Genomic DNA, 25,184 nt, shown 5'->3' with positions numbered 1-25,184 from the left:
ATGGCCATTTCTCTCCAGAGTTTGCATTTCGCTCAAAGTAGCAGATTATCTTCTCAAAGGAGACACTTCCTTATGCGCCTCCTCTCAATTTGGGTCATCTCACCCCTCTTTAGTCTTTCTTTGGTCGTCGCCAAATCCTGCAGAATGTCTTAAGGAAGTCGTGGTGGTAAGTGGCCAACGCTCTGATCCTCTGAGCTGGAGAAATAGATTATGGTACAGAAAGCACAAGAGTGGGAGCGCGGAGTGCGATGTGCAAGCTGCCTGGGTGTTTGTTGGGAATTACCCTCTATTGACAGTGTGACAATGCCAGGCGGGCAGCAGCGCTGCTCCTAAAAGGATTACACAGGGAGCATGGCATGGCAGCACTGGGTGGGAACGGGACGGGAGGGGGGGTTAAGGGCGGGAGGGTGTGCATGCATGTCCAATGAGGCTTCCTCTTCCCTCTGAAAGTCTGTATGTTAAGACAAACAAGCACGCCAGTGCTTAGAGGAGGAGGAGGATGTGTCACCCAGCCTGAGGGAGACGAGCTGATGAAAGACAGAGAGCAAAAGACGGGAAAGAGATGCAAAGAAGGAGGCAGTGAAATAGAAAGACAAACTCCACCCTTCGAAAGATTATCTACAGAGCAAGAGTGCAGCGAGTTGGTCTGTAAAGGTCATTAGGATCTGGTTTACAGGCAATCAAACCACAGTCTCATGTACATGGAGGCTCCTTTATAGATTGAGTCCCTTTGTTTGTGTAAGAAAAGCAGGCACAGAGACAAAGAGCAGCACTTCTCTCAGCCCGGAGACATTGGTGGCGTGAGTCTTTTGAAGTGGTGCTTTTTCTATGATCCACTGATGAATCAGGGCTCTATCTGCCAATGGGGAGCTCAGTCAAATGGGTTTCATGCATGGATTAGACTTGTCTTCCTGTGCTTGGTCCACCGTGGGAAGGGCTCCATTTCAGCCTCAAGGGTAGAAGGAGGAGGTCTCCCAAGCTTTTAGCATGCCCATCTGTGATACAGCAGCGCTGTCCTGTCACCATCTCCGCCTCACCTGTCATCCATCAGGGCTGATAGGACCGAGCGGAGTGGCATCCACCTTCCCTCTGCTGCTCATACCATTTTCTCTGCCCTCTTCTTTCTTTTAGTCTTCCTCCACTCTTCTAGCCTCCCGTGCCCTCGCCCCCCTCCTCCTTCTCTCTTGTTCTCTCTCAGGCCCTTACATTGCTTATGTAACCATCACTAAGTCTACTCGAATAGTTGCTGCCATCGCCTGACATGGATATATTTAGCCATTATGTTTTCCCCCCCTTCTATACCCTGCATGCCCAAGCAGTGCTAAAAGATTCATGTATTCAGACCCCTCAGGCGGTGCAGTGACACACTTACTTTACATCCAGAGCAATTAATGTCCACTGAATCTAGATTACAATGCCGGCGTCCCACAGGGAAGCCGCAATGCCCCCGGTGGGTGTCACGAGGGGGGGTTAGGGATTGGAGGGGAGGGCGTGCCACACCACTCCAAGGGTCGCCGTCACGTGGCGCTTTGCGGCTCAGTAAGCGGGCACAACTGACTGTTGGTTTTTTCCCTTCTGCTTGCATGGCCAGTAATAGCATATTGATTGTTTACATAGCACTCAGAGCTCCACACAGCAAAGTGACAGTCATCTCCTCCCCGCTGCCCTCCTCTTTCTTAGTCTCCTCTATCTCTCCTTTTGCTCTCCCTGTCCAATGAACAGCAGAGTCTACTCTTTCTTTATCTCCTTCCTCTTTTCTCACCCCTTTCTCCTCCTCCTTTTTTTGTCAAGGGTTGGATGATGGCCAGGTTAGAGCCTCACAGGGCTCTGCAGCACAGAAGGCAGTGTGCCACCCTGTGCCAAGGTCATGCTGGGCAGCCATATTGTATTTTATGAGTAGGTGATCTGCACTAAGCATTAATATGGCCCCTTGTTAGATTTATCATCCATGGCAACAGCAGCGATTTCTAAGCAGGCGCCTATCCAGAATGTTAATAATCCGTGCCGTTAAAATTGTGATTGTGAATTTATCGGATTTACCATTGTGTATTCTGAAGGAAGGAGCTGATGAAGAAGATGAGGTTTAAAAGTGTGAGGGCGAAGTCGTATATAGACAGGAAGAGCTACAAAACATGTGCCATTAGCTACTTTTGTGATTAGAGCTCGCTCTTGGCGACGTGACTCATGCCATGTTGTGACATTCTGTGGACGCAGGCGTGGAGAGTGCTCTTAATTGCTTTTACAGCCACCTGGACCGTAAGAGCATATTTACCCTTGAGCATCCATGGAAACCTGTGCCCATTTATGATTGCGAGACAGAGAAAACATCATTTAAAGTCACTTTGCAGCCAAAAGCATTTACAAGTTCCTCCCTGACTTTGCCCCCTGTAGGTGACCCCAGTGGCTGGACCGCCGGAGGGAGGCACACGGGTGACCATCCATGGCACCAACCTCGGTCTGGCCTTCTCGGACATGGTGGGCAACGTGGAGGTGGCGGGGGTGAGGTGCACCCCTGTGGAGGACGGCTACATCATCGCTGAACAGTGAGTCACACAAACAGAACAAGTACCAGCATCATTATTTTAAACTATTGTTGTTATGCTGATTTAAGATACACAGAATTCAACTGATACTGATTTATTTTTAGTTAACTGAAGGTAACTGGAAATTGTTGGCCATATTGCTCACAATGCAGCTTGGACATTGGAGATTTTTAAAGATTATTATTGGTCATCCCAATTTCTTACGGCGGCATATTGCTGCCACGCCAGTAAAAAAAAAAAAAAGACTTATTACCAGATAAGGTAAAAAGTTTGTTATGACAAGATGTTTTTCGTGCTTTAACAAGATATTTTAACATTATAACAAGATATGTTCACATTATTATGCCCAAGCATGAAGTAGATCTTAATCAAATCATGTAAGGGTCTGTGCATATGCTGTGTCTTGAACCACCTGGGAAACACAAGGTCAGGTGCAGGGCGCTACTCTTGTGCCAGCTCTCAAGAGCATGGTGGCAGGTTGCGTCTGAGGTTGCTAAGCAACCCTAACAAGCACCGTATCAAAGCCTTTTTACCTGAAATCCTGAGTGCAGAGCTGATCTTCTTCCAGGAGCTGTATATAAGTGTGTAGGCCTATCGTCCATAGGACAGATGTAAAGCTCTGGCAGCTCTGCATTAAAATGATCAGCTTTTCCGTATTTATCAGACTGAATATTTACAGAAGAAGGGAAAGATATCTGTCAGCTGTGACTGGTTGATCCTCGCCACATGACATGCAATGCACACTCAGGGTGCAGCCATTATGCTCTTAATTATAGACGCTCAGGAACGCATGACGCGTGTGTCTCTCTGGTGTTTGAACACACCTGCCGCGTGTCTACACTGAAAACAATGAATATGAGGACACAAAAACGCGGCATGTGTACGGCCCCTAAATGAGCAATATTCCTCAATTTATCCTTCTCCACACAGCGATTCCTCATTTTAGCAGTTCCACACGTATTCAACATGTTTTTACTTTATAATGTGAAATATTTAATAGTATAACAATACATTTTAAAGTTATTTCATGAAATGTTTTATGTTATAACAAGATAAATAGTATATTACTATAACAATAAAAGTTTGTACCTTGAAATAACATGAAAATCTTTTAAAAACGTTTTTTTTTGTGCTGTTTCGTTTCGTTTTGCTTAATTTAGTTTTATTTTCTGGCGTGGCAGTAATACACTTCCATAAATACAAAACAGAGATATAAGATGATAAAACATGCGTTAAATCACTTATTAACACTGTTCATACTGTGCATCTGGACTGCGGTATTGTCGTGTCATCTATGGAAAGTAACAGCTAACAAACTCTGATAAATAAAAGTGTGCTGTGACAAAAAGCTGTTTTTCCCAACATCTCTGCCTTTAATGAAGACTGGAGCAGGTCCAGACAGTCTGGCCCTGACATTGCTGTTCTCCCCCCCCGCACCCCGCCGTCGCCGCAGCACACTAGCCCAGTTCTCTCTCTGTAGCTCATCTAGTCAGCAACAATCCCACAACAGCTGTGTGTGTTTACTTGTGTTTACCTCCCTAATTGTCCCATGCTGTGCATACATCACGTTAAAGCCTGTCCCGCTCACCCTGAACTAATGAAACGTTGCCCATGCTTCACAACTTGCCCATCTCCCCCTTGGCTAGACACAAAGACGTGTGTGGAGTGAGAAAGCGTGGGCCGGGTGGTTGTTTAACCTCCCCGGGAGATGCAGATCTTGCTACGGAAAGTCGAGGATGTACACACATACTGCTAAAGAGGCTGTCCCTACATAAATGTTAACATGTTTGAATTAGGCTTGATTTTTGTGTTTGTTTGATGGATGCTAAACAGTTAGTGCATTAAATACACATTATGCAGCTGCTATAGGTCAAATTACTACATAGTGCAAAATCAATACATTTTATATATATATATGATGTATGTACATCTTAATATATGACAGTATGTGACAATAATAATCATATGTGTATAATTATAGGAGAAGTATGACTAATAATTATAATAGCAGTAGTAGTAGGCATTAGGCAGGACCACAGCAGCGACCAACGATTCAGGCGTAGCCGTGATTCGAGGGAACCTGCGAGACAATGGAGCACAAAGGCTCCGGAGAAGAAGTCGAGTTAGTGACGGTACATTAATGGAAACATATTGAACATGATAATGCACAGTACAGTTTGACCCAGATGATCACAGACACCCTTCTATAATGTAGTCTGTAATGACATGACGAGACAAAACAACCTTTAGGGGATATTTTTTCTGGTAGCGCACTGGTGGAGGTAAGGCAATGTGGATCAGTGTGGATGAATATAAAAAATGGAAACAATAAACTGTTTATTTTGGGTGGTACCGCGTGTGCAATTTTAGATGTAAAAATATTAACAGAAATCCTGTTGGTAACGTGTTATGTTACTTCATTACTGCTAAAACGTCTGTTACTATACGTGTCACTTTTGTAATGCTTTATTCCCAACACTGGTGATGACGTACCTTAAGCTCAAAGTTACGATACGATATGATACGATGCGAAACAATACGATATGATGTGATACGATATGATACAATACAAAACGGTATGATATGATCAGTACGATGTGATACGAAATGATACAATACAGTACAGTGCGATACGACACAATATGATACAATATGATGCGATACAATGTGATGTGATATGATGTGAAATGATACAGTACGATGCAATACGATACGATATGATGTTATATGATACGATATCATGTGACATGATACAATGAGATGTGGTACAATGCAGTATGGTACGATACGATACAATATACGATGTGATGCAATGCGATTTGATGCAATACAATGTAGTGCGGTACAATACGATGTGATGCAATGCGATTCGATACAATACAATGCATTACTGTACAACGTGATTCGATATGATGTGATGCAATGCGATTCGATACCATACAGTGCAGTACGGTATGTTACAATACGATACGACACGATGCAATACGATATACTTTATAGTTCCTGTTGGGAAATTTATCACCGAGGGGGAAAGTTGTGTGTTTGTTTGACCCATCAGCCGCCCCAACCTGCCTCATTATGTGGACTTTTGCTCTTTATACAACTTCCTTTGTTACTTTTATTAGTGCATTGGTCAGGTGTTCGCAACCGTCCTGATTATGTGGGTAATACATGCATTACTGGCTCCAATAAAAATATTATAGTAATATTTTGAGGGTTAATCAGCCTGGTTAATTTCAGTCAGTGTGCTCCCTTCACTGACTTGGAGTCAGCTGAAGAACAGTATAAAGTTTTAAATGTACAGTGTAGCTGCGCACTGAGGCAAAGCTGACACACATACACTTCCGCACTTACGTAGCTAGTCACACACACAAGCTATCACAGCCGTGGCTCTCAGAGGAGCCTTTAACCCTAATTCTTTCTTTGGCCTACTTCTGCCCTCAGAAGGAGAACAGCTAAGCACTGCGGCACGGCTGTAACTCACACACTCTCAGTCTTATGGTATACATGTGTCACACACATACAGTACGTGTCTGCACACTTTCTGGTAACATACTGCTTGTTTTGATCGTTAAATCAGGATTTATTAAACTACGTTTGGTGGTATTTCAAAGATACAGCAGCCGCTCATGGATAGCGTGGATGACATACAGTATATCTGTGGTTCCTAGCTCTTTACTGGGCAGTTGTAATTAAAATTCACTCTGTGCCACTTGGCTGTAGGGGACAATTTGTCAGCAGTGCACTGATCTGACAGCACTTTAATCCAATTGAGGACAAGCTAGGGAATTCATTTATATGGCGTGTAGAAAAAAAAATAGACCGAGTGAAATTAAAAAACTAACCTATGACCCCTCCAGTCTAACTTCGAAGGAGTTGGAGTCTTTGTGATGATGTTCTGAGCTGAACTTTTAATCAGAGCCTTTTGGGGTCAAATTAGCTGCAGGTTCATTATCAGCATGTCCTCATCTGACCGTCGCTGTTTGTTTTGAGCCTTGATTCAGTCACCAGGATGGACTGGACTGGGGAGGACAACAAAGGAAAAAAACATACATATTTATGTGTCTTTTATGTTGCTACTTCAGAGGGGTGTGTGAAAGCCACTCCTGCAGTGAAGACTCAACTTTTGTGTTTTCTAGCAGCCAGAAAGTCCCTTTTTTAGGGCTGGTGCTGCAGCGTTTTCGTAGTGGCCAAATTGAGTCCTCATTAGTAAGAATCCAGTTTAAAAGCAATCCTCAGGTTTAGCAGAAAGCCAGGCTCTTGATGGAGACTGAGAACATACAATTGAATTTTCAGTTTCCAAAAGCTAAACATATTCCTACAAATAAGCCGCCTCACAAAGGACTGGTGCAGGAGGCCTTCAGGTGGTGATAGCAAGCGGGTCTCTGTTTCTCTGAGGCCTTGTGAGAAGAAAAATATCAGCTCTGTCAGTGAGTAAATCCTCCTTTAGCCACTCTCTTCCACATACTTCATCCAACAAAGCTCTCAGAGCCATTTGTTGTAATTCAGATGATCAGTACTGGAGAAAAAATACGTCTGCACTGCTTCTGCCCCCGCCATCTGCCTCACCACATATTATATCTCTTTCCGCACTCTGATCACTTCTTGTACTTCACTACTCCCTGGCACTGCTGATCAATAGACGTCCTCATTTTATTATGTCATTTGATCTAGTCACCTGCAGCGCTGGGCGACACCTGGTCACATGGTACGATAAAGCTGTATTGATCCCGCTGTGTGATTTACATTAGACGCCCCGCGCTGGCACAGCTCCGGCGCTGTCGGGGAGCCTGCTGGTTGTTGGTGGGAAATTTACTTCGCTCAGGTTGGGTGTGTTGAAGTGCCAAGGGAGGAGGAGCACCGGTCTCATTTAAAGACTGTCATCGAGGGGGTCCCGGTCGATGTCTGGATGTGTCCCGTAATGAAATGAGTGAGACAACAAAAGAAGATTGCATTTAGAGTGGGAGATAAATCGATATCAAGCAGAGAAGTGTTTTGATTACTTTCTCCCAACTTCGCTCAAGCATTTAAATGTATAGACAACTTCTGTGCTTCAAGTTATTCTTTAGAAAGATTGAGTTCTCTCCTGGAATGTCTCGAATAGCTGTTTTGCTTTCCGATTTTATTTTATGCGGCGACTTTAATGAATCCTTTTGTGTCTTTGGCAGGATTGTATGTGAGATGGACGCCGCCCATGCAGACAGCAGACCTGGTCCAGTCCAGCTGTGTGTTGGAGAGTGCAGACCAGAACTGAGGGCCCGCTCCTCACAGCACTACTCCTTTGTGGTAAGATTGCTGTTACACGTCATTGCTCTGTATCCTGAAGTATAGGCTCAATCCCAATACACCTCTTGCCGCTACCACCCAGCCCTTACCCCACCGTCTTGCATGTTCACATCTAGGAATAGGGTGTCCTGTTTCTTGTTGGGATAGAGGGGTAGGGTGAAGTGTTACAGCTACACTTCACCCTATGGTCCCCCAAATGGAGGTTTTTCAGAGACATGCTCCAAACTGAGTTATATACGAAATCATTGGGAAGATGGCTGCACAAGCAACAAAAGAAACCCGCAAATGTATTACAATACCCCGGGGCGTCGGTGGCTTAGTGATAGAGCAGGCGCCCCATGTACAAGGCTGTTGCCGCAGCGGTCAGGGTTCAAATCCAGCCTGTGGCCCTTTGCTGCATGTCATCCCCCCTCTCTCTCTCCCCCCTTCACGCTTACCTGTCCTGTCCATTAAAGGCAAAATGGCCAAAAAAAAAATATATATATATATATTAAAAAAAAAAAAAAAAAAAAGATTACAATATCCATCATGGCTAACTAGCTAGCTAGCAAGCATTACATTGTTATTGCTGATTTGTGCATGACAGTCCTGCATTCGACATGTTTCCATGTTGCTTTCTCTGACTTTTGATGGCACATTACACACGAAATGTCACTTAAGTCCAACACTTGTTGCACTTGTTACTGCTCTTCTAATATCAGTACAGATATACTGCACATTAAAGATGGACACCGCCTCTCCAATTACTCCCGCTGTTCATAAATGAAGCCAAAATAGCCCGGATACAGCTGTTGTCAAGCTGCATTGGCCAGAGTCTGCAGTATCTCTGAGGTGTCAAGTTCGGGCTAATACACCTGTCCAACCAATCATGAGCAGCACCATTGATCGCGAGCACACCGATTGGCGCACAAAGCTGTCAGTCATGATGTCAAACCCCATTTTTATAGCATCAAATTACTAATTAGAAAAAAACACTTGAGCACACATCAGCATTATAAGAAGTACCTACAACGACAGAAACCGTCTTTTTGATGTTTACTTTTCTCTTTTAGTTAGCCCATGCCCCATCTGCTAACATCAAGGGGGCAGGATTTATGACCTATACTGCAGCCAGACACCAGGGGGGAATTGAGATATTTTGGAATTTGTTTACTTTCCTCAATTCCATTTCGCGTCTCGTGCACTGAGCTGAGCTGCCAATCAGAATGATTTCATTCATCCCTGATACGCTGAATCTGCCGGAAAAGAGCTGACAGGGGGCGACAAAGGGGAATGGTGTGGCACACACCACACCAACGAGTGTGGCAGATGCTCACCAATGGCCCAACGGTCGACGGTTGGCTTGGTGCATCAGGGCCTTAAGACTTGAGACTTGCTTATGTTTTGCACATGTGACTTCCTCCCACCTCTGGGTCACAAAGTACATCAGTAAAGTGTGCTGTACTCAATATACAAAATATACAGTTAGTTCTATTAAAAGTGATTTGTACTTTTCCTGCAAAGAAATGGTTTGTTGGCCACAGGCAAACAAGGATGTGGATGTTGCCATGCTTACCGACAGTGTAATTAAACAGCTCTGTGTGTCTACTTGTTATTTTTGTTATTCCTCCGTAAACAGCAGAGGGTTTTCATTAATGATCTGTGCAGCTCTCTGGTTGTAGATGCTGTTTGCCTTCACTGAGATTGGATCATGAAGCTAAATTAATATAGCCTCATATACTCAACAATTTTGCAAATCAGTGTTTTTTTGTTTTGTTTTTGTTTTTTTTTACAAGTCACAGGCTGAGCTGCATTAAATTAAACACGGCTCAGTGGATGAGGAGAAGAAGAATATATTCTGAGATTTCTTGGAGCTCTTGCAGTGTTTCAGGTCAATTCCGTAGGCAATAGCTCGCCCAAAGTGGCAAATGAAAATAGTTGATCAAATGTGATTGGATGGCTGGACAGGGTCATAAGAAAGACAAATGAACAATCAACTTGCTAAAATGGAAAGCAGCACTCCACTCGGCAGGTAAACATCATCTACTCCCCATTCTCACACACACACACACACACACACACACACACACACACTTCCCCCGTCTCTGTCATTTGCTGTCTGCTCAGCCTGCAGCTAACAGATAATCTACTTTTCCATTTGCGCTCCCTCACACCTTCACAATTAGCACTCCCTTAACAATTAACAGCAGCCAGTAATTACTACAGTTGTTTTCAGGGTACCTGCTTTAGCCTGCATCCTGGAAGTCACACATAGCTGACAGTTTTGATGCTCTCGGCTCTGTAAATGTAAATGCGGGGGTACGTTTTTCTCACCAGCGTTACAGCTGCAACTCTGGGAAGCGATGGAATTCCTTGAAGAATACTTTGCAGAGCCCAGAATTGGCACCACTTTCAATTCCCTTGTATTGCAAGAAACCATCACAGAAGCGTGCTTCAATTTTCCCGACAAGACACGCTCCCTGTGTGACCGTCCTTTTCAGCCAGCAACTCTTGTGCACTCTGCAGAGGAGCATCGTAAATGACAGTGTGCATTTAGTTGTTTCTTAAATTGTCGCTTTATGTTTGTGCACATAGAGGTGCGTGCGCCTGTCTGTGAGCCTGCGAACGCGCACACTGCCGCATGTGTGTTTTGCTGTATGACGGGCTGTCTGCTCGGATATTTCTCCATCTGTCTGTGTGACGGCGGGCGAGCTGCCTGCAGCTGTAAACACTAGTTATTTTCAGACTGTCTTTAAAAAGCTTCACTCAAACACAACCTGGCACACACACAAGGAGGAGGATCTCTCAGGGACTCTAAGAGCTCCTGGTTTTATCCTCTTTTCTGCCACCAGCGCTGCACTCCACTGCCATCGGCCTGGCAATATGAATAACTGTAATTTGCTGGGGATCTGTGATAATACGTGAAGGTTTCAAGAGGCACCGCAGAGATGCTGCCCTTTTTACCCTCCAAGTATCTATCTTTTACGCTGCCTTTTGGTCCCTGTCTTTGTTCTTTTACTCTGCTCCTTCCCTCTCCCTTTAATTTGCTCTCAAGATGTCTCTTAACCTCTCTTTCTCTGCATCTGTCTGTTTTGTAGACTCCCACAGTCACAGGTCTGTCCCCGAGCAGAGGTCCAGAGTCTGGGGGCACCAAAGTAACCATAATGGGAGAAAACCTCGGCGCCGGCAGCAGTGTCAACGTTCAGTTTGGAAACCAGACATGCGAGTTCTTTGGGTGAGACTTCCCTTCTTGCACCCATTTATGCCATAAAAGTGCTATTAGTAGCCCATAAAGTTTAATTTGCTCAAACGGCCTGCATGATCATGCTTTTGTTTAACACTGACTGTTCACGGAGAAAGGCTTTTTATTGTGCTTGCACATTAACATGAGGTGGAAAGGTTTTCAGCAAAGTGGAAATGAAAGACACAAATTTGAATTTCACAGTTTACAGTTCCGTCATTGCAGAATAATGTGGATATTAGGAAGTGAAACTAATCCACTCACTGTGAATGTTGTCACCTACATTAAGTGATTAAGAAAGTGTAAAATCAAAAAACTTGAAAGCAACAGGAACATTTCATCTTCCATCTGTCTCTGTTTACTGTCATGCTTTCAATATTTCCCAATATCTTTATATTTTAAAGGGGATATGCTCTTCTTTATTTTGTGTCTTACAGTGTTAAAATAAGGGATGTTTGGATAAAAGTAATGAATGTGAGCCAAAGGTTTCCTATCGTTCTAAACACTCCTTTCCAACACTTTTTTCTACTCTGGCTGCAGTTTGATGGTGTAGTGTGACCGATTTTCTTATATGGTCATCTGCTCCAGGCACACTACTGCAACTGTTTACATTAAATAAGCCTACACTGCTAAATGAAGCTACATGCTAACGTCAGGAAAACATATGAACTTGGTTGTTGATAATTTCTCCCAGATTTTGGATCATATTCCTACTGGAACATTGTGTTTCGTAGCTTTTCTTGGAGTTTTTTCATTATCACTATTCTCTGTTACAGTCATTCCCCAGCTGCAAGTACACTGCTAACGTACATGTAGCTACATGCTAACGTCAGGGCAACATGTAATCTTGGTTGCTGATGTCGTTAATTTCTCCGAATTCCGGAGCGTATTCCTGTTGAACATGGCCGGTTGTGTTTAGTAGCTTTTATTGGTCATGTTTCACACTAGAATAGGCCGCTTTTGTCAGTTATAGTCATTCCCTGGCGATAACAACCCTGCTAACATAAATTTAGCTGAAGGCTAAGGTCAGGGCAACATGTAGTCTTGGTTACTGTCGTTAATTTTCCCAGATTTTGGATCATATTCCTGCTGAAACATGTCCTGTTGTGTTTAGTGGCTTTTATTGGTGATTTGGCATCGTAGAATATGTCACTATTCTCCATTACAGTCATTCCCCAGCTGCTGCTACACTGCTAACGTACGTGTAACTACATGCTAACGTCAGGAAAACACGTAAACTTGGTTGTTGATAATTTCTCCCAAATTTTGGATCATACTCCTACTGGAACATGTCCAGTTGTGTTTCGTAGCTTTTCTTGGGGATGTTTCATAGTATAAAGTGTCACTATTCTCCATTACAGTCATTCACCAGCAGCAAGTACACCGCTAACATACATATAGATACATGCTAACATCAGGGCAACATGTAATCTTGGTTGCTGATGTTGTTATATTCACCCCAATTTCAGATCATATTCCTGCTGGAACATATCCAGTTGTGTTTAGAAGCTTTTATTGGTGATTTTTCACATTACATAGTGCAGCTGTTGTCAGTTACAGTCATTCCCTGGTGACAAAGACCCTGCTAGCATACATTTAGCTACATGCTAAGGTCAGGGCAACATGTAGCTAGTCTTGGTTGCTGCTGTTGCTTTTTCCTGGATTTTGGATCATATTCCTGCTGAAACATGTCTGGTCAGGTTGTGTTTAGTGGCTTTTATCGGTGATAAATTTTTCATTGTAGAACATGTCACTATTCTCCGTTATAGTCATTCCCCAGCTGCTGCTACACTGCTAACATAGGTGTAGCTACATGCTAACATCAGGAAAACATATAAACTTGGTTGCTGATGTTGTTTGTTTATCCCTGATTTCAGATCTTATTTCAGCTGGAACATGACTGGTTGTGTATAGTAGCTTTTATCAATGATTTTTCATGGTAGAAAGTGTTACTACGTCACAGTCATTCTCCGGCTGCAAGTACACTGCCAACATACATTTAGCTACATGCTAAGGTCAGGGCAACATGAGATCTAGGTTGCTGTTGTTAATTTTTCCAGGATTTTGGAACATATTCCCGCTAGAACATGTCCAGCTGGATTCAGAGGTTTTTATCTGTGATTTTTGACGATAAAGAGTGCCCCAGGAGTGAGTCTTAAAATCCTGAAATGAGTTAGCATTTTAGCACTCCCGGTTCCCTCGTCTTGAAGTCAATGGGTTTTTGGTTAGATGCCTGAAATTAGGTCTGCGGTTAACACATGCTGAAAATACTTTCACATTTTATTCTCCGACATAAAACATGTCAGTATACCCCCTCATGAATTTTGAAGCTTCTGGGTAAATGGGTAAATGAGACTACAGAACGTCATCACACTGCGCCAAACGCGGCTTTACAGTTCTGTTATGGTGGTGACATTAGGTCATGCGACTGTAGTGTGCTTGGTTTCAAGCCTAACATTAGCTTTTTACTTCTGGAGATTGCATTTAGGCTTCAATAATCATGAAAATGGTGTTCAGTTGTGGAGATTATCTTGCTGAACAAAACAGAGCTTATTTTCGGCAGTAATCTAAAATCCAATGGAAAAATTCCATAAACTTTTTGACAAGGGAACCACTGTGATGCTAACTTTTGTGTCGGCCTACAAAAAAACATCATCCCTGGAGCACTTCATGATGGTGCTGACATACGGAAGACCCAAAACGTTGACCAATTACAGCTGACTGGGCTTTTTTGGGAGTCAGGGTTGAAGAAACAGGCACTAAAGTGACCTTCTCAGACAGAGGGTGAATAAAGGTATTCAGACAGTGTGAGGAAAATAAAGTGTTTTTCAACCATTAAAGCATATAATCATGTAGAAATACAAGTGTGAACCTGAAAATCAGCATAATAAGCCGTCTTTAAATATTGTTTTGCATTTAATTTTAAAACACCTGCAGCACCTACAACAAGCTATCTTTAGATATTCATGCCTCAAACATTCACAGATAATATCACAGTTCTTTGTTTCAGTTTTTCTTTAACTTTTTTGAGGTGCTACATATATCACTGTCACAGAATCTTAGATATATGGCGTGCTGTGAGCGAATGGGGAAAAAAAGCTCTTGTTCTCGAGATGATTTGTAATACTCCCATTAAAGAAGCCGCTATATTTCACAGATTTCTTGTATTTCTTCCCCCTTGATATTACAGAGAAATCCCCGAGGGGAAAGCCTCTCCCTCTCTCAGAAACTTGTGTAAATCTTAATAAGGTTTTGATGACCTACTGCATTAAACCCTGTAATAATAGCTTCCGGAAAACCTTCTGCTCCTATGGATCTTTTTCATCCACCCCCCTCCTTCACTTTCTATCAATTTGTTCATCTGGTCTCACTCCATTGTTTTTTTTTCTACTCTCTTGTCTCTCACAGTTTCCCTCCATCTCACTGCACCCATCCCTCCTTCCCTCTCTTCTCTCACGTCCTCTTTCTGCTTTCCACTCCTGTAGGCATCTATTTTAAGCCCCTTCCACGGTAGTCTGACTGTAATGTTGTAAGGTTGAGGAGTCAAGCCAGCTTTAATGAGATATGGGGCTAATTACTGGTTTGTGTTTCTCCACTGTATTCCTGGCATGGAAGGGAGAGGAGGACGGGGGGTGGCCGTTCTACTACAAGCTCTCCTCTGGTAATGAATTGGGACAAATTCAGGGGGTGGGCAGGTAGAACATGGAGCCGTGGAGAGGGAGGGGAAAGGACAGAAGCACATACCAGAGTGGGTGGAGGTGCTGTGTGGACGTTCTGTTAGTCAGACACATCTTAGAAAAGTCTGAAAAACAGACATTTTTTTCTGTATTTAAGAGTTTGTATTACAAATTCTTTCCTGGCGGTTGTTAGAGCTCTAATTTATTTTTCCATGAAATGACAGGTTTGGTTGTTTGTTGCTGTGTTCTCACTCCGATAATTACAGAACAAGACTGGAAGTACAGATCGCATAATATATTCTGTTGTTGTAGGAGGTGTTGTTTCTCATCTAACTAGAAGCCATATGTTCATAAATGAATAAATCATGCATAAAGTGTATCTTTAATATGACTTTGCAAAACACGCAGATACTTTCTGCACTTATTTACCTTTTCACACAGACGCCTATATTTGATACCGATTTAAAGGAGCAGTGTGTAAGATTTTAGGAGGCTTTAGGGGCATCTACTTGTGAGGACTGCAGATTTCAACCAGATGAAACTTCTCCTGGTTAGAATTCCTTCAGTGTTCATTGTTCAGGACAGTTGCCGTAAAACTTCAATTAGTAGCCCGGGCTATTATTTGCTTAAATCACTGAACTCAACAAGCCTATATTTGGGACAGGCCTTTAATTGCTTTTACACAAAACTGTTGCTCAGCAAAGATCGGGAAATACAATCAAATTGTTTCTGTGAACGTGTATGAAAATTACTTGACACTTGTTTCACAGCACCCGAGGATAATACCACTTTATCCTGTAAAGACAATATTCATAACTTGGATTAATTCTTATGAAAAACACTTTTCATTTTTTTGATCTGAGGACCTTTACAGACTAAAGGAACATAAATAACTCACAGGGTAATCAAGAAATGGGCACATATGCACATATTTTGACTTTATGACAGCTACAGAGGAAGGGAGTCACCGATGTGTAGCATCTCCATATTGACAAAAGTTTAAACATTTATATTTGTATGTGTGATCTGTGTGAACATTAGCTCAAGTGGATAGTCAACAATCAAGTTTTATACATCCAAAGAACTTCTATAAAGATAACTGCTTGGCAACCAGGCCAGGCGTCTAATTGAGACAGGCCTTTATTTGTCAAAATGTGTAGCCACACCAGGCTTGTAAAAGGGACTGGGCATTTCATTGGGACTAGGCTTTCAGGTCTCTTCTTCTCTAAAACTGGACCCGGTCTTTTAAATCTGGAAAAACTTAGAATAAAGCAGTTCCATGTTTTAAAAAAGTCAGTGTTTTTTTGGAGACTCATCGCGGGGGAGTTGCTAACTACAGTAGCTGATACGAAAATGCGAATGGCTCTTTCTAGAGCCAGTGTTTGGTTTGTCTTTCCTGAACTATTGTAGAAATATGGTAGTGCAACATGGCGTTCTCCATAGATGATGACCTGCTTGCTATGTAGATACAAGCGACTCATTCTATGATAGCAAAAACACAATGATTCGTATTTTCAGGTGGTTATACACTAAAGAAACATACTTTTTATATTCCATTTTTGCTAATATATCCCCCAAAACCTACACGCTGGACCTTTAAATAATTCTTCCTATGCTTCACTTCTAGACGGACCATGACGGAGATCGTGTGCTACTCTGCCCCTTCCCTGTCTGGCGTCGGCCAAGTACAGATCAGCGTGAGTGTGGACCATGCCCAAATCAGGGAGAGCCTCACCTTCGAGTACATAGAAGACCCCACCGTCCAGCGCATTGAGCCAGACTGGAGCATTGCAAGGTAAAGTCATAACTCTGAGATACTACACAGACATGTAAATGCAAGATGCCCATTCTATCCCCATGCTCACCAAGCAACTCTGAGCCTCTGTGACCTAGACTCAGGATTTCCTCGCTGCTATCTAGAGCTTTAGAACCAGCCAGTCCAGGCCAGTGGCAATAAGCAGACACAAGTCAATATTGCACTTTCAATTACTGTTCGCTTCTCTTCCAATTACTCCGGATCTGATAGAACTGCCACAGTTCACAGATTGGAGTGGATAGTTACTGCTGAGACTGAGATTCTCCTATCGAACTCGATGTTGATCCATCTGTTGAACGTCTCTGGCAGATAGATACACATACACCGTACACTACTAATTAAAAGGAAGAGAGGATGAAGATGAAATAGCGGCTTAGTAGAACAATGTGCTATCAGAGGTGTGAGTCTACAGCAGATGGCTTGGGCTTAGAGACGGAGAGTAGGGGACACTGCAGCAGAAGTGTGATGGCACAGAGGGAGAAGAGAGGGGAAATGGAGGCAGGCAGATATGAGGAAGGGCAAGATACTGGTCATTGTTTTTTGGATAGATAGATTGATTGAAAGATAGATAGATAGACACTGTAAAGGGATGGTTCAGATTTTTTGAAGTGGGGTTGTATGAGATATTGATCCATAGTCAGTGTATACAGCAGCTGTCTGTCAAATCGCCCCCAGTTTGGAAAAAATCTGTCAGTATAAATTTGCTATGTTTAGAATATTTTCACTGCTTTTCCTTGCCGTCAGACGACCCTTTCCGAAAGGTAACAAAAGCCATTATATCTATGTTTGCTCTCTTCAAAGCCACCTTTGACAAAAACATCAATTGTACCTCACAGAATATGGAAGTTGCTGGTCTACCATTCCCTTGTTTAGGTTAGGTTGTTTGTGTTATTGTTTGACTTTGGTGAATCCGAGCTAACCCTTTTATAACATTTAAGTCACACAGTAGTGTTGTGTTCACACCAAATGCGATGCAGATTTTCCTGTCGCATTACTTGTGCGAGTTTGAACGCTAGAATATTTTGTGTTGACCTGCTTCATGTGCACAAATAACTTGAGTCATACGTGCGTGAAATTGCTGAATCGATTGAGGAACTTCTGCCAGTATGTCCTCAGCATCATACATCCCTGGAGGATCTTAATGCTGATTGGCTATCGCGACGCAAATCGGTCGCTGAAGTTCAGATTTTTCAACTCTTGCGAATAACAGTATGACACAAAATCGCACTACTTGCTACATTTGCCCCCCCGCATGTTTGTCATTCACGTTGTGTCAATCACGGCACCTGATTCCAATTTTTCTCTCAAAAAAATCATCTGATGCAAAATCACGCTATTCACTTCATTCACACTGCTTAATTTGCGTATTTTGTGTCATTCATGTAACGTGCCATCCGGCAGAAATTCACTTCTTTACATGTGATTCACTCGCGCAATTTGTTTTATTCGTGCCTGGTGTGAACACAACACAACACTAACAAACCAATGTTGTAGTGCTCGGGATTAGTCTTGGTCTCAAGGCAGTTCTCAGGTCCATTTTCTGAAGGTGCTGGTCTCATCTCAGACTTGGCCGCATTTTCATTTGGTCTTACAAGGACTACAGACTGCCAGGATATCCCCTAAATTGCCTGTGCAAAAAAGTAGTGTTGAATAAAGATGGTTTGATTTAATCTCCTTAGTGTCTGCTTGTATTTGCCTGCTTATAGAAAACAAAGGAAAATTCCCACACATAAAACTCACCTCTGCAATGCCTTTTGATTATTTTATCAGGACCTTTCTCATGGTACACTTACATGCAGACATACAAACAGCATTTGTTTTCAGTGGGTGTTTTCATGGAAATAAGGATCTTTCAGATCAATTTGAGGAGTACCTTTGGGTTGCATGGTCCGCATTTTATTGTAAGTGGGCTCACACAGTGTGGGACTTGCACTCATCTGGTCTAAGTCTTTAGTTGGCCTCGACCTCTTATAGTCTTGGTCTCATGTAGGTCACTGTGATCTTGGTCATGACTTGTTCTCAGTTTAGGTGGTCTTGACTACAATACTTAAATAAACTAACCAACCGAGGCAGCTGTAGACCAGTAACTCTTGTGTTTTGTGAGGTAAAATTACTGGTTTGTTAAAGGAGCCTGGTGGCTTTGAAGAGAGCATATATATCAGCCTCAGTTCCCAGTTGTAAAAGGCTGCCTGACGGCGAGGTATTTTTAGGTTTTTAGGTGGCTAAAACTAATTTGCTGCTTCCCCCATCCACAACAGAACATAGCTTAGTTTCCGCAATGCTCCTGCCTGCTTTTCCAAACAGGGGGTGTGCTGACCGCCATCACCACTGGCTATAGATAAGTACATCATACAACCCCACTTCAAAACATCCAAACAATTCCTTTAAGAGAGGGAGCAGGAGCATTCAGTGTGTGAGTAGCCGAGTATATAATTTAATGAGCCTATAGACAGCACAAGGTCCATCTACAGTAACTCACTATCCCCAGTGTTACAGCGAACCCACAGCCTGATACCACAGACCCATCTGACATTTATTACTGCAACAACTCTTCCATGGTATCATCTTCATTTTGCACGTCACATTGACGGGCACAACAACAAAAAACAACAAACATCACCAACAACCCAAACAGCTGCAGGGAGAGCTGCACATCCAGCAGCTTCCTCTCCCGCTTTGTTTGCGTGCTTTGTTTGTGCTGCTGTGTTATGAAGCCCGGGACCACCACTGCATCCTTATATGCTTGAGCTGCCTTTGGTATTTCAAACACAAATCTGCACCAGTTGATTGTAGCCGGCGAAGTCAGCTAAAAAGCATCTCTAATCATCCCCCACTCCAAAGGCTATTATCTCCTAAAAGAAACTGAGGATGAAAGACAGTTTGATGCGCTCATTTTCGACTGATGGTGAATATTCTGAAGAGGTACATCAAGGTTAGAAAGTTTAGTCTAGAATTGCCTTTGAATTACTTTGTTGTTCTCTCTGTTTTTTCTTTCCAACTTTATTTTTTCTTCCTTTTTTTCAATCTCTCTGTCTTTCCTCTTGAATTTAAAGACAGAGAAACGAGACGTCATCAGACAAACATGGCTATGTAAACCTGTGGAATAAATGGGGTCCGCTTGTCTTTTTTCCTTCAGTGGCCACACCCCCTTGATGGTGACAGGGACCAATCTGGACGTGGTTCAGGAGCCCAGGATCCGAGTCAAATACGCCGGCCGAGAGTCTGTCAATGTAAGAACCACCACACTGTCTTAACCACAGAGCAAGTACAGCATGTACTCCCTGAATACACGTTCTACATATACATGCTGGAAAATGTACGCTAACAAGGTCCTGCTTGACTCCCCTAATACTGCTATACAAGCAAGCTAAGTGATGTTTAGCTTGAGTAAAAAAAAAAAAAAAAAAAGAGTACTATCTCTCCTAACAGCCCCTCCAGCTTTCTACGCTTCCCTAACTTCCGCTTGAACCCAGTCGTCTCAAGCACTCCAACAAGCGTCTGAATAATGCAGCTGGCAGTGAGAGTGGTCTGCATGCAGTATTTAATTAAGAGTTTACCCTAAATTTTCTCCAGGCTAAATCTCAGCTCCATATCCCAGCCCCCCACCTCCGCTAAGCCCTGTTGTGTTTTATTGTCGCACACAAGTCATCCTGAACAACATTCTCACTGGGAGCCTGCTGGAGGAGAGGAGAGTTTGAGGAAAGAGGTGTGGGCGGGTCAGTGGAGAGAAAGTTGGAGGTGTGCATGATCGGGGGCGAGGAGACGCCTAATGGGTTTCAATGGAAGATTAACTGCGGTCAGAAGTCTTTGGTCAGCATAAAGAACCCTTGTATAATCAAAGTCTTGGCTGTGGGAAATCGTTACAAATTGCATTTGAGTCCCTGTCCTGGGGCTCCTTGTTTAATTAAGAGGATGGGATTTCCTTGCCGTGGTTTGGGGAAAGGTGGGGAGGCCAGACAAATGGAGTAAAGGTGAGTAGGAAGGATAGAGAAGGAGAGGGCGTGAAGAATAAGTTAAAGAAAAGTGCCTTGCACTCTTCTACAATTCTGTACACACTCTATTAACACAGCACAGAACTTTAATACAGTCGTTTCCAGCAGCTAAACTGAACACGTATTTTCCATTATTTTTATTTGAATAATTGGTAACACTTTAGCCGCCTTCTAGGCAGTGTATAATTAAATGTTTATGACACATTATAATGTAATATTAAGCATGTATAGATGTGTTTATTTAATTAAGCTACAGTTGTTAACTCTTTGTCATATTTGTCACAAATGTCAGTATATCCTGACATCGGACATAAAATCTGTGAAAAAATCATGTTCCTGTGCCTCCTCCTAATGCTCCCCATCGTGCCTGAACGAAACAACCAATCAGAGCCGAGGAGTCTCTAATGCAGCTGTCAGTCATGTCAATCACTGCTGGTGAATTTCAGTCAAGCTGCCCTGATCAAATATGAATCAAGATTCTGTTACAGCGTTGCGTATTTCAGATATTTTCAGAAACATATTTTAGTGTACTGTTTAGCTGTAACATGAGACAGTTTGCTCCGGCCAGCACACAGTGCTCCGTTTCGGCTTAACTGTGCCTGCCTTATATAGGTATGTAGTATTTTGCCTCCTCATGTGTATAAGCCTTCATTGTACCTGAAGTAAACTGTCCTTGGAGAGATATGACAGTTATTAGTTCACCTCCTTTGCCTCACTTTTGCTGTGCACTTTTAAGTTTTAATTTTCAGACCTACAGAGGACGCTCCAAGTGTCAGAGCTCTGACCTTTCGCCCGAAATAGATTGACTCTGCTGTAACTCTTATTATTCTGTTTTATCACTTTATCAAATAACACAAAAGGCAACTTGTGTCTTTATTTGTTCACTTCTGCCGCAACAACTGTTTTCAACATGGAGGCCAGGTCGCTAACGTTCTCATTTTACAGCTAAACAGTACGCTAAAACACATTTCTGAAAAAAATGAGGTGAGAATGATTTATATTTGATCAGCTCTGCCTAGTTTGACAGTGTGACTGCAGTTCACCAGCAGTGGTTGACATGATTGACAGCCGCATTAGCGACTCCTCGGCTCTGATTGGTTGTTTTCGTTGAGGTACGGTGGATTCTTTCAAGTGCCATTAGGAGCACAAGGAGGAGGCAGAAGAACATGATTTTTTCACAGGTTTTTAATGTCAGGTACTACTATGTGGATATAGTGACAGTTTCATTAAATATGACAAAAATGTCACCAACTACAGCTTTAAGTAAGGGATTATGCACAGCCAGCAGGTCATTATCTCAAAATGAACGCCGACATGGCAATGCAAGAACCCGACACAAAGCAAGGGGTGTTGAATGACCCCGAAGGGGGTTCATTTCATACAAATGACTCATTCGCTTTGCATTATCCCACTTACTACAAAACTACTTATTAAAACAGTTCAGCATCTTACACAGAATATTGATTTAAAAATGATTTAGTTGAGTGTCTATGATCAGAACTGCGTCCAAACCAACAGCCTGCTATTCACAGCTGTGGTCTGCTTCTCAGAAATAACAGACCATAGATTGCTGTGATTGACCAAAAAATTTAAAATCCAGCAAATTTCCGGGCTCCAGAATGTTCGGAAGATGGGTCAAAGTTTCTCCCTTCAAATCTGCTTTTATAGATCACAACTTTTGCGTGGGAAGTGGCGAACGCCTCTTTGAAGTCTTGTTTTGTGCATACACAATGTTAAGAAATGAGACCCCAGGAGAATTAAGATTCTTTTATTTCTAACCCTGGTTATTATCTGCTGACCCCTTATTAAAAACCCTGCCTGGATGTCCTAACCTCCAACTGTGAACCACAACCCGCATCTAGATACAAACTCTATTATGCAAAGATACATCAGACAACTTGACACATACCAACTGAAAATATTACAACATATGTGTATTATAGAAAACTGAGAAACACACACATCAGCACATAGTGTAACCAGCTTTACACATTATAACACTCTAGTATGAGGTCACCTAAACCTTATGCCTCATTTATAGAACCTGAGGACAGGTTATTACACATGTATGTACAAATATGTCCTCAGTGCCTCGTCTCACTTGTAGGACTCCACACAGATTTGTCCCAACGTGCCTCCTCCCCCTCTGCAACTCCACCCTCCCATCCCCAACATTAGCATACTAAAATTGGCCCTAAGTGTCTGACTTGCTTAGTGAATGTTCCTTTACTAAAAATCATAACTCTGCCGTGGGCTTTTTGTGCTACAGTGTTTCTTCTCGTAAGGACACAGTTTCCCTGAAAGACCTTTGTGAGTTATAAAACTGTAGTAATTACAAGTCAAAGACAGATCTGTGCTGTTTAATGTTTAGAGAAGGGATGAAAAAAAAAAAAAACACTTGATGAGCGAGAGACTCCTGGAGACCTGGCGAAATGGGATTTGACTCATGTGTGTGGGTGCCGTGCTGTCTGATTTGTCAGTTTCCAAGGCTTTGAAAGCGAGTTGTTCATCTCCACCCTGCTTCGTCTCTTCCAACGCAAAGAGAAGCCTGTGTCGCTGTCTTGATTGGCCCCACAGCCACAGAGAATGAATTTCTATTAAATGCTAAGGTTACAATTACCCATCCTTCATCCCATCTCCCCCCCGTCTACCCCTTTCCCCCTTTGTCACTGGAGGAAGGCAAACAGCAGAGCAGCCTATAGCAATAAGAGCCGCTGTCTGTCAGCCAGCCTTCAAATGATCACCTGTCTCCCTCTAAATTGCCTCTCTTCTCTCCCTCCCTTGTGTCACCTGCGCAGATTCACAAAGAAACCAGGAGAAGAGAGAGAAAAAAAAGACAATTTTCTTTGTGAAATGCTCTGTATCTGTCACAGGATTCACAATTGAAACATTTATTATAATCTTGATTAAAGCTAAGAGGGTTATTTTCTAGCTCGGGAACATTTCCCTGTCCCAGAAAGATTTCATCTGCCGTATGTGCCACACTTAGGATGCCTGGACTGAGTGTCAGGCTTGGCACATCAGGTACATTTGAAGCAGCTGCTGATCATAGAAAGTGTTCAGCATTGTGTGCCAGTCTCCCATCACGTCTCGGCCAATCAGTCCTCATTGTCTGACACACTGAGCACGAGAGACGCCGACTATTACTATGAGCTTTGATAATGGACACTCAGAACTTACAATATACATGTTCAGAATCATTTTGTATTTCACGCCGTGTGCATGTGTCTAACAGTGTCACACATTTCAGCAGTATCAGTGTGAAAGGCTCATTGAATCATTGTGGCATCTTGAGTGTACAAGGGTCAGTGGTGCTACCAATGGGTGGCCATGGCCGCCCTGATACAATCCCTGCCTCCCCCCCTCGTGATAATCAGCAAAAATAACTGGAAGCTTCTCTGTTGTGTTTTTAAACTCGAGTGGGCTTGTTCCCAGTAAATGTTTTGTGCCTTACAGTTAATGCACTCCTTCAAGTTAAAGCTGTATATTTAAGTGTTAACAGAAAAGGACAACCAGCCCATTTCTAAGTTATATATCGTAGGCAACTAGACTTACTTGAGTTTCTTGAAGACATCTCCCTCTCATCCAAGAGGCTTCTTCAGTTCTAACTGACTGGTGCGGAGTCACAGGCTTTAAATAAATCACATGTGAGTCGTTGACCCACCCGGCCATCATGTATGTCGTTAGGGTTAGATGGGTCCAGGTGAGAATGGGTATTCAGTTGTCTAGGGAGGGATCCCAAGACTGCAAGTTCTCTTCATACATTCACCACTGTCCTATTCCCAGCCTTGTCACCCCCAGAATTAAATTTATTTTACCCCCACTCGCTCTCTGCCTGAACATACCAGCTCCCATAGCAGCTCTTTTTCTCTGCTCCTATGGCAGCTCGACTCCTCTCCTCACCACTGATGCATACAGAGAACTCTGTTGCTCTGTCTCTTGTGTGACATAGAATGGAAGAGGAGACACTTGTTGTTGAGGTCGATAAATATCCCAAGCTTAATGGCCCACAATCGCATCATTATAAAGACAATTGCCGAAAAGATATTGCCTGGCGAGTCATAGCTCTGGAGAATGGCTCTTCAGGTGAGAAGTCAAGCTTAAGCTGTGCACACATGATTTTAAGCATAGTTGGAGGAAGTACACATCTTTCAGTAGAAGCAGTAGTAACTTTGCATGGTCGTCTGTTGACAAGCTGCAGCGCGACACCTCCAGTGTGTGCTAGGGGCGGCACTTGATGCGCCTACTCATATCAGATTATTAGTAAAATTATCTATAAAATAAGAAACCAAAGTAAGTCAGTATGCAGTTCTATAACTGCATACTACAACAGCATAATAGCATTCCTGAACTTCAGTTATGGCTTTTGGTTTTGCTGTGCCACTCCAACATTTTCAGTGGCCCCCATGTGGCCACCCTTATGAAAAATTTCTGGGGGCACCACTGCTGAGGGTTTCCTCTTCGACATCTGTGTTGTGTCGCTTCAATGTTGACTTTAAAAGAAAAAAACACCACTTGTTAATTCACAACGCAGTGCTCACAGAGGATGTTTGAAGTCAGTCACACCCTCATCACAAGACATCCAGCAGGTGATTTCTTTCACGTCCAGCGTGGCACATATCTTAGGGAAATTAAACTACCGGCTCTGGC

At 42.9% G+C, this 25,184-nt stretch overlaps 1 protein-coding gene across 1 annotated transcript in view; it reads left to right on the top strand.

Moving 5' to 3' along the window:
- The window catches only part of plxna2 (plexin A2), a 274,068-nt gene that overhangs the window by 183,977 nt on the left and 64,907 nt on the right, over positions 1-25,184 (top strand). Inside the window, exons 13-17 of the mRNA XM_033629173.2 lie at positions 2,392-2,543; positions 7,712-7,829; positions 10,907-11,043; positions 16,354-16,521; positions 19,679-19,772. Coding sequence (XP_033485064.1) covers positions 2,392-2,543; positions 7,712-7,829; positions 10,907-11,043; positions 16,354-16,521; positions 19,679-19,772 — 669 coding nt within the window. The remainder of the gene's footprint in view (positions 1-2,391; positions 2,544-7,711; positions 7,830-10,906; positions 11,044-16,353; positions 16,522-19,678; positions 19,773-25,184) is intronic.

This window comes from Epinephelus lanceolatus, chromosome 8, assembly GCF_041903045.1.
Source record: "Epinephelus lanceolatus isolate andai-2023 chromosome 8, ASM4190304v1, whole genome shotgun sequence".
NCBI lineage: Eukaryota > Metazoa > Chordata > Actinopteri > Perciformes > Serranidae > Epinephelus > Epinephelus lanceolatus.
This window is presented reverse-complemented; position numbering and strand designations above follow the sequence as displayed.